This window comes from Megalopta genalis, chromosome 7, assembly GCF_051020955.1.
Source record: "Megalopta genalis isolate 19385.01 chromosome 7, iyMegGena1_principal, whole genome shotgun sequence".
Lineage (NCBI taxonomy): Eukaryota > Metazoa > Arthropoda > Insecta > Hymenoptera > Halictidae > Megalopta > Megalopta genalis.
Genome location: NC_135019.1, coordinates 71,176 through 81,365, shown reverse-complemented (window position 1 = coordinate 81,365; position 10,190 = coordinate 71,176). Strand labels below are relative to the sequence as shown.

Here is a 10,190-nt window from a genome sequence, read left to right as displayed (position 1 = left end):
TGCACGAACACCACCGCGCACCTTCTAACGATTTCAAGCAGAATTTCTAACGGATCGATTAGTTATCGGCGATTTTTAAAATGGAACAACAAAGATATACATATGCCGTTGATACGAGCACAGCAGAAAATCATTGATAACGCAGTTAATACGCGCCAACAACGTTTCTTGGATCGCTTAAATTGTTCACCGGTCGTGCGAAACAAATCGATTTATCGATTGATCGATTTATTATCGATAAACTCAAAGAACGTATGATTCGTACCACTTTCTCCATGAGAGGCAATGTTAAATCCGGCACGAATTATATTTTTCAAATAGTTCGAACAGCGCCATTTCGTGCAGTGACAAAATGCTCAAACTGTTACCCAAAATCGACGACCACGGTGCAAGGATTAGGTTTTTCGTTTATTTTAAGCGATACGTACAAATTTTTTCCTTTTACTTATCCACTTGTATACAGTTGGCAATACTGCCATTCTTACCATGTTGTCTTCGCAGTTGCGTCTTATACTCTTATAACAAATCATTCTTACATACTAACTTTAACCTAGACAAGACAAAAGATAAAAATATATTCGCATTGTAGCTTCCAAATTTTTTGAACCCTATTCTACATATATCGCAGGTACAGTCATTGCGTCGTCGTCGTCGTCGTCGTCGTCGTCGTCGTCATGTGTGTGTGTGTGTGTGTGTGTGTGTGTGTGTGTGTGTGTGTGTGTGTGTGTGTGTGTTTTTGGGGAGGCGGTGATAGGAAATTTCCTTTACCAACAAAAAATATATTTTCTTATTCTACTTCTGCTTCAGTCTTTTCTTTTGATTCTAGTTTCTCTATTTTTCTTTGCATAAAATAACCTTGCGAAGAAGAACTGAAACTCGCGTTGGTGTTCCGTACAGCGCCAATTCAGATAGCTGCAAAACGCTCATACTGTTAGCTAAAACTTCGAATATGGATTCCAGTCCAGACTCGAAATTCTAAATAGAATAACGGAACCTAATTCTGCACACCTCTAGGCCGTAGCTTGATCCGTTATTGAGAATCGATATAGAAATTTTCTTCCTTTCGATTGGCTGACGACTCACTGCTGAGACAAGATGCACCACGGAATGAATGCGCGGTAAAATGATGAAGACACGCGCGCCAGCTTAGAGAATAAGACAAGCGTGCACAAGTAGGCCCCATTATTGTACATATGTAGTGCTACACCTTACAAATTCTACGAGCGTTTCAATTTTGCAGTTTTCACTCTTCGATTCTCAGCAAACCTCCCAGGATCCTGCTGCTGACCGTTTTACGGCTTTCCTCCAGGAAACTAGATGCGGGACAATTATCCATCACAAATTGGATTGGGTGATGCCGATAGAAATCTATTGGAATCGTCCAATCACATTTGTGACGTCTCCGCTTCGCCAATTGGAGCAGATTCCGAGAAGAATTCCTGACACACCATTGGACACTGGCTGGCTTCGAATGGAAATTCCATGAACGGTCGAGATGCTGGGAGAGGTCTGGTTTTCAACAGTTTTCAGTGGTTCTCGGCTTCGGTTTGAAACAGAAACAGTTTGAAATATTTGAAAGGCGGCGCACGTACCGGTTGTTCGTGCATGTATATGTAGTTTGTTTCAGAGGTTACACAGTACCTATTGTAAACAATAAACTACCATGACGAACGACGAAACAAATATGTAACGCAGAAATGCTGTATTTATTATTGTAACATACTGTACGAAATATTTGAATGGTTATCCGAGGAATTGCTAATATATTTCTTATGAATTATACGATTTCATAGGTTTAGGATGGACGGTCACGCTGTTGAAAGTTTGCCGTGAGTAAACATTTTTCTCTTTATTGCAATGAAATCTGACATATCGCTTTTATCGTACCTTCGCTATTTAACTCTAATTTACGATAGCCGTTGTCGTACTAAACTGATTTTTACCACAGTTACTGCAAGGAATTATGGCTTCTAATATCGGATACGGTATGCCGGTGTGAGAAACAGCTGGTCGAAGATGAAATTAAAAAGGAGAGTAAACTGCTCAAGGAGGGTCTTCTGTTCTTCAAACCGTACACGGAAGCCTCACTTTCTAATATTCCAAAGAACGATCCTTCGCCCCGAATGTACGAATTGATCAGCAAATTAGCTCCTCTCTTGGTACGCTCCTCTCGTGGTATTTCTTAAGAAACTTCCTCTCGAATTTTACCGGTCACGGTTATCATTTTTCTATTCGTTTGTCAAAGAATCTGGATGCTACGCTTACCTGGGACCTGGTTTGCAATTTCATCAAGTACGAATATCGTAACTGCACGGAAACCTTTGTGTCTCAACTGATAGATTTCTCCTCGATGAAAGCATTGATCGACGACATTTGGAACTTTTATTACTCCGAACGAATGACCTTAATAAAGTGCCTTAAACTGATGGTCGAATACAAAGACAACGGACATCGTTACCAGAAGGAATTTGCCAGATTTTTCAATGACGTAGTTTTGCTCGGATCTCTCCTAGAGTCGATTAGGAAGCAGATAGAAATGCTGAAGACCGTGAACCCACCGGTTCGATCGCAATTATGCACGGAAGAGTATTTGCACAGGCTTTATAACAGTAGCCTCGTCGAGATGCGAGAATTGCTTCATATATTAACGTACATCATTCACGACATACACATCGTTGACACCGAATTCTTGAAATTATACGAAAGTATCGGAGTAAGTACAATATTTGCGTAGACAATTTGTGTTGCTCGATTAACATTTCAGTGATCGTACAGGGAGAACCGAAGCGCTTGGCAAGTACTAAGAGTCACGAAGATAAAAAAGTAATTGCTAGAAAAATTAAAGAAATCCACCATAGTCAAGCAGCGTTGATTTTAGTAGCGTTGGATGTGATAAAACAGTAAGTGCGATCAATTGTTTACACGTCCGCAACCCACGACGGTTACGGAGATGATTATATATATACACAGGGTGTTCCACAATTATTTTAACAGCCGAAAATGAGGGGTAGCTGAGGTCATTTGAAGTAACTTTTTCCTTTGCGAAAATGCAATCCGCGGCTTTGTTTACGAGTTATTAACGAAAAACATTGGCCAATGAGAGGTGACGGTGCGAGAGAGAGGGTCCGCGAGAGAGTCCGCAGCACGAGGCTTTGACAGAAGGTCGGGACGGACTCGAGCCGCGTTCGAAATATTGAACAAGTCACGAAGCGAGAACTTTCCGGATTTTTTTTACTACATAACAGTGATATTTTTAAGAAAAACGCTGTTCACCTTTACTTTGGAACGTCTGAAGAATATTCACTAATTTTTCGGACTCGAAATAATAAGTAATTTAACTCGTGTGTAACATGTGAAATTTTTAAGCAAGGTGTACAGTGAAAAGATTAACAAAGTACGTAAATGATATTTTAATTTAAATAATTCCGTGTCCGAACACAGTTCAACGAATGATTCGCAAAGCTAATTTAATAAATAATAATCGTGTTAAAGAACGTGAGGGATATGTTTGTTAGAGAGAAATATGAAGAATATTATCAATAAGAAACTCATCCATTTAGTTGTAAATCCACTTCATGCACGGAAATGTGTGCAGGAGGATAGTGCATGGACCTCTTACAATGTATGATGAACTGCACAGCTGATCTGTATCCGACAGCGACGAACAGAAGGATATCTCCGGGCAAGCAATTTCAACGTTTACTTTCACTGCATTATCACTAAACACTGATCACTTATCAATAATATTTATGGACCAACTTTCCTGGGTTAATATGTATGGCCCTGAAAAGAACCGATTGTTTTATGCGACGCGTTCGAAGTTCATATCGTTAAGAAAACATACCGCGTTGACGGGATGAACTGCGGAAGACTAGCACGATGGCTGACAATGTTCGCGTTCGATGGGAAACAGTTGAAATTCGCTCGTAGGAAAACGAAACAATGTCGGCCATCGTGCCAGACTTCTGCAGTTCGTCACGACAACGTGGTACATACGTGTCGTTAACAGTGAGAACTTCGAACGCGTCGCATAAAAATATCTGCTCTTTTCAGAGCTATACATATTAACCCAGGAAAGTTGGTCCATAAATATTATTGATAAGTGATCAGTGTTTAGTGATAATGCAGTGAAAGTAAACGTTGAAATTGCCTGTCCGGAGACATCCTTCTGTTCGTTGCCGTCGGATACGTGAAGTGGATTTTACAACTAAATGGGTGAGTTTCTTATTGATAATATTCTTCATATTTCTCTAACAAACATATCCCTTACGTCCTTTAACACGATTATTATTTATTAAATTAGCTTTGCGAATCATTCGTTGAACTGTGTTCGGACACGGAATTATTTAAATTAAAATATCATTTACGTACTTTGTTAATCTTCACTGTACACCTTGCTTAAAAATTTCATATGTTACACACGAGGTCTCATGCACACTAGAAAATTAAAACGGCCGTCACGGTTAAATTACTTATTATTTCGGGTCCGACAAATTTGGAAATATTCCTCAGACGTTCTAAAGTAAAGGTGAACAGCGTTTTTCTGAAAAATATCACTGTTACGTAGTAAAAAAAAATCCGGAAAGTTCTCGCTTCGTGATTTGTTCAATACTTCGAACGCGGCTCGAGTCTGTCCTGACCATCTGTCAAAGCCTCGTGCTGCGGGCTCTCAAACTTCGCGCCGTCACCTCTCATTGGTCAGTGTTTTTCGTTAATAACTCGTAAACAAAGCCGCAGATTGCATTTTCGCAATGGAAAAAGTTACTTCAAATGCCCTCAGCTACCCCTCATTTTCGACTGTTAAAATAATTGCGTGTAATAAGTGCGTGTATGTGTTTGCAGTGCCAATATGGAGGACTGGGTTAGAAGCGTGAGAAACAGCATGCAGGAAATCTTCGAGCAAAAATGTGTCCGCGATAACAACCCGCAAGACGGTCCATTGTTCCTGTCGTGGATGTTAGCAAACTACGAAATAGATTCCGATAATATGGACACGTTGTCACGTTTCCGGCCGTTCGGTATCAAAGCCATCCAACTTGAAGTTTTCCGTTATTTGCAGAACCTGATGAACAGCGAGATGATACGCGAGAAAACTCATTATGCCAAAGTCGTGCGGAACAGCGTGTACAATTTGTTGAAGTTGGTGTGCGTTTTCGTCGACGAGGAGAAGCTCGGTGCATTAAACGGTATCTTTGACGCGGTAGCTGCAACTGTACAGTTCCCGGAAACGGCGGCTCTGTTCTGGCAAGAACGCGAGAACGGTTTGTCGCCGATCTACAAATTCGCTTCGGAACAGTTCCCATACGAATTCGAGCCGCTGACCAACATCGCGATCGGACTGGCTAGCGCCTCGAAATCAAGCGCCGAAACGATTGCCGTCGAATTAGAAAATTTGCGATCGTTGACGCTCGAATTGCCACGTCAACGAGACCACAACAAACCGTTGAAGCCCTACCAACAGGAATGCGCGATCCACAAGAATTCGTACACGATATCGGAGGATACCGTCCGAGAAAACGTACGCATACTGTCGAGCGATCGCGAGGTAGTGATATTCCGACAGAAAGCGAGCTATTGGGATGCTCTGCATCACAAGATCGAAAAACTGTTCTCTCAAGCGGGTGGTATAATTTCAAATGTGAACGAGATGAGCAAAAATTTGCCGGAGAACGTGTCGCAGGGTCTGAAGTTGCTGAAGAAGCTGGCAAAATACATAGGAATCCGACAGAGCATGGTAATTCCGACGGAACTCAGCTTCGAAATCATCAATCGATTCTCCTATCCGGTATTGCCCGAAGAGAAAATGTACATATACAAGATAGTCGCGGCGTGCATTAATATCTCCTCCGAATTGATTCTCGAGTACCCCGAGGAGATTCTCGCGAGAATGCGCGTGGGCGTTTACCCGAGATTCAATAACCGGTGCCAGAAAACGCTCGATTTTGCGGAAGCGGTCTCCTTCGACGGCGGCATAGTCGCGTCCTGGCTGTCGGCCATAGAAACCATCGCTCACTCGTATCCGATTTTGAACGCGTACCTGGACATCCTGTCCAACTATTTAATCCGCAAATACAACGAGGAAGCTCTGTACACGGTCGAAATACCAGGAATGGTGTTCCTACTGCAAGGTGTGTTGCCGAAGTTGGACTCCTGGTACTTCGAGTCGGACGCGGAGAGGACCGATTTGTGGCTCAAGTGTATGTATTGTCTTCACAGAGCGCTCGAAACCAGTCTCTCCAAAGACGACATCCGCAACGAGCTGCAACTCGTGGTCGCGTACAGTCTGTTGTATCTAGAACCGCGACACGCTTTACTCAAATTGATCCGGACCGGTGAACGTACGTTGCACAACAAAATGATGGTAGAAACGGATTGGATTCGCGGAAAAGGTTTGAAGGCGATCACCAGCGTGCAACTGGCATTGTCGGTGGTAAACAGGCTGCTGATATTCAGAAAGTCGCTCGGTCTTCGGAACGGGGATAGATCGCCTTTGGAGGCGGCGCTCTACTCGTCGCCGCACGTGCCCAACGGACTTCTGATAGTACCGACGATCGTCAATTACCTTTACGTTTGGTTTAGCCCGCCGTTACAGGCGATGGCGGTCAGACTGTTGAAAAAGTTTGCCGAAGGATCGTCGATGTCCCTTCTGGTTTGCATGGGCATGGACGGGACGGCCATACGAGAGACGTTCGCGTCCCGTAGAGGACTCATGTCGCCGACCTGCGTAGCGGACATCAAAGTGGCCATACTCGAGCTGGTCGCCGTTTGCTTGGAGAAGCAACCCGGACTAACGGAAGCTCTGTTCAATATCGTGCACCCGGCAGAATGCAACCGGATCTTTCCGCGATCGGTCGAGGAGTTCTTCACGGAAGGCTGCAGACAGTTCTTGGACAAATACCTGAACCGAATCTACGAGAAGGAGAACGTCGTGTGCGACCAACTGTACAACAGCACGATGGCGCTGCTGCGAGCAATGTGGTATCACAGGAACGAAATCTTGGTAAACTTTTTCCGCAAACGGGACAAATTCTGGACTCATCTGCTCGCTCCGCTCTTCCGAGATCTGGTACCGGGCGCGAAAGGCTACTCCCATCTGCTCGACATAATCACTCTGGAGCTGTTCAAGAACTCCTCGCTCGAGGACGATTTCTCCGCGAACCTGAGGAAATTGATGGACAAGTCGAAGCATCACTGGAAAAACCTGGCGGTGTACATATTGAAGGACGAGCTGTCGGACAGCGGGTCGTCGAGCAATTGCGAGAAATGCGACAACAGCGGCGTCACGGGCTGTTCGTTGTACGAGACCAACCTGGAGTCCTGGTACAACTTCGTCGTCACATTGACGGACGAGAGGATCGCGGCCAACTATCCCGTGAACGTGATACAAGCGCAGCTGATAACGCAACGCTCCTTGGAATCTCTTCTGGAGCGTGTGAAACAGTCCCATGATCCCGGCAATCGGAAAGTCACGATGTTGCTGGCCTCCTTGTCGCTTCGATGCATCACCACTTGGAAGCAGATGTGCGTCGACGACTCGAGGATTTTCAAGTCCGGACTAACGCAGCTGATGCAAGAAATCGGCCAGGCCTATCGGTGTTACGGGAAATCGTTGCGTCAGACGCTGATGTCCTTGCTTCTAGGATGCGTACAGTGCGTGAAAAGCACGCTGCGCGAGGACGCGACCACTCTCGAATACCTCTTGGCGCACTCCTGCACCGTCGCCGCGTGCGAGCTGGAGGAATTGAAAGAAGCGGCGGTACAGTTCGAGAAGCGGAAGCAACAGCATCAACAGCCGCCGAACGTCGTCGGAGTCGTGGACGAGAAAGGGGCGCCGATCGGGAACTCGACGGCCCGGAAGAACGTCGACGAGAGGAACGCGGAGACCCTGCGAGGTATTCGGGAGAGTTTGCCCGCGACGTTGGCCATCTGCATGGTCACGCAGCTGCTGCGCTCCTACGTGGAGCGAAGCGCGTTGTCGAAACGTCAGAGGAAGTCCGGTTGCGTGCAGCTTCGACAAATGATACCCGAGCTGACCGCCTGCATCGGCATCACTATGCAAAAGTATCCGTATCTGCGGTTTAGCAGCGCCGCGCTCAACCTGCTCAACCTGATCGTCCGCTCGCCTTATACTTTGCATCCGATCAACGAGAACGACATCGCGAAACTGTGGTTGAGCTTGATACCGCCGCCGGCGATCGGCTACAGCATGCTGGATTCCCTGTACCAGGACCGGCCGGAGCCGAACCGGAACTGGCGGTGCCAAGATTGGTGGCCGCTGTACACCTTGGGCCTCGAATTCGTCACCGGACTGGTCACCAGAGAAACGCCCGCCGTCTACATCAAATCTATCCTAATGTTCCTCAACTCGCACGAGCACCAGCTGATGGTCGCATCTACGTTACTCAGACACACCGCGGACCTTCTCGCCGCCGACCTTGTCCAGTCTCTCGTCGCCCTGATCCATACGATGGCGACGCAACCTTACGTTTGGAACTCGATCCAGCCGAACGTCTGCGAGACTCTGATCAAGTGCATGTACCTTGCGTACGACAACACGGTAAACCTGCTTCTCAGGCCACGAATTCTCAAGTTCATCATCGACGGGATCAGCGTGGAAAGCGCCGAGGAGCTGGAGTCCTGCGACAAGAGATCGCCGAGCGGAGAATTGAAGCTTCTGGTGAACAAGCTGATAGTGATAAACACCACCTGTGCGCTGAGCTTCGTTCGCTTCTCGCCCAGACTGAACACTCTCGTCGACACGATCTACACGCAAGATTTTTGGTACACACCGATGGCCGAGATGAATTTCGGTCCTCCTCAGATGAGCATCAGCTCGGGCCCGCGGCTGACCTATGGAACGATCATCAGCTCGACCCAATTATTCACCCAGGCCCTGCATTCGCGGTCCCAACCGGTCAATTCCTCGTCCGTCTCGATCACCGGCCAGCCCGACAAAATGGATTCCGCGAAGAGAGAATGGGAACACGCGACCCCCGAGGATCGGCGAATGCATTCCAGCAAAGACCTCAGAAGAATTATTCACGCAGCCTCTGCCTCTGCAGCCGCCGCTTCTACCTCCGTCTCCGGCTCGGCCTCGGCCTCGGCTTCGGCCTCGAAGTCGTCGTCGAACGTCGGCGGAGACTTCTTGGTGTACGTCAGCGGACTGGACGTGACCGTGCCCTTGCTGAGCAGCCCGAGACTGGTCAGGAGACCGTACGACCCACTCATCTGCGAGAACACCATTCTATCGAGGGCAACCGCTCTGACGAGCAGCAGACACGTGGCCAAAAGCGGAGCCACCGGCGGCGGAGCAACCGTCGGCGTCGGAGGTATCACCGGCAGTCCTGTTGTGACAAAGTATCAGAAGTTCAGCGACCCCTGGTTCGAATCCATGGACGAAAACAACACGAGGCTGGCGCTCGAGGTTAACCTCGTGTTGATTCTGTGCCAAGCGTTGGAGGGTGTCCGGAGTCCTCGAATCGCTCTTCGGGATCGTCAGCTCATAGCGCGAGAAACTGTCACGGAACTGGGGGTATTCTTCGATTTTCTCGAGCACCGAGGCACTCCCGACAACTGGCCCGTCGAAGGATCATTGATCAACGCCGACTCGAAGAGCGCGAGAACGATCAATCTGGCGATCGACCCGTGTCAAACTATCCTACCGGCTAGATTGAAGCAGCACCAAGGACGGAGACTCGAAGAGAACGGCATTTTCACGACCGGTACGTTCACGACGAACGTCAGTAGCGTACAATTTCTACCATTGATGGGGAAGCTGCTTAAAGCCGTGGTGGAATCGTTGGATTTAACGCAGTACCGATGATAACGATCGAGTCGCGTATTTTGTTTAGCGAAAGTTGCGACGACGGGTCGGACAGCGATGTATGTACAAAAACTGTAACAATTTCATCGACACGCGCCGTCTATGTTGAAATTCATAATAAAGTAACAATTTTTATTGGAGCGTGCGTTCCGTCTTCGATATATCCAGCAAATGCTGAAGAAACATTTGCCTCTCGGGATCGGAAGCAGAGGACAAAACGAGGAGACCGCTTATGTATTCGACGAGAGACGAGCCGAGCGGATCGATAGTGTTTTGTTATTTTCTTCTGAAGAAAATATCAAAATATCGAGCTATCGGTTCGCGCTCGGCTCGCGTCGGTGAGAGCAGCGTAAAATGTACCTTTACG

The 10,190-nt window shown here is 47.0% G+C and overlaps 1 protein-coding gene across 4 annotated transcripts; it reads left to right on the top strand.

Moving 5' to 3' along the window:
- Nucleotides 1–738: 738 nt before the first annotated feature.
- Nucleotides 739–9,963, top strand: Nup188 (nuclear pore complex protein Nup188). 4 transcript variants are annotated; one of them, XM_033467121.2, is made up of 7 exons: nucleotides 739–1,172; nucleotides 1,241–1,507; nucleotides 1,794–1,829; nucleotides 1,949–2,159; nucleotides 2,246–2,713; nucleotides 2,776–2,900; nucleotides 4,843–9,963. In XM_033467121.2, the coding sequence occupies exons 3-7, from the start codon at nucleotides 1,801–1,803 to the stop codon at nucleotides 9,821–9,823; spliced, it is 5,814 nt and encodes a 1,937-aa protein (XP_033323012.1). In that variant the 5' UTR covers nucleotides 739–1,172; nucleotides 1,241–1,507; nucleotides 1,794–1,800; the 3' UTR covers nucleotides 9,824–9,963. The 4 variants fall into 4 exon arrangements, with proteins under 4 accessions (XP_033323012.1, XP_033323010.1, XP_033323011.1 ...); XM_033467119.2 differs by having other exon boundaries at nucleotides 740–1,172; nucleotides 1,628–1,829; XM_033467120.2 differs by lacking the exons at nucleotides 739–1,172; nucleotides 1,241–1,507 and adding an exon at nucleotides 1,542–1,724.
- The last annotated feature ends 227 nt before the right edge of the window (nucleotides 9,964–10,190 follow it).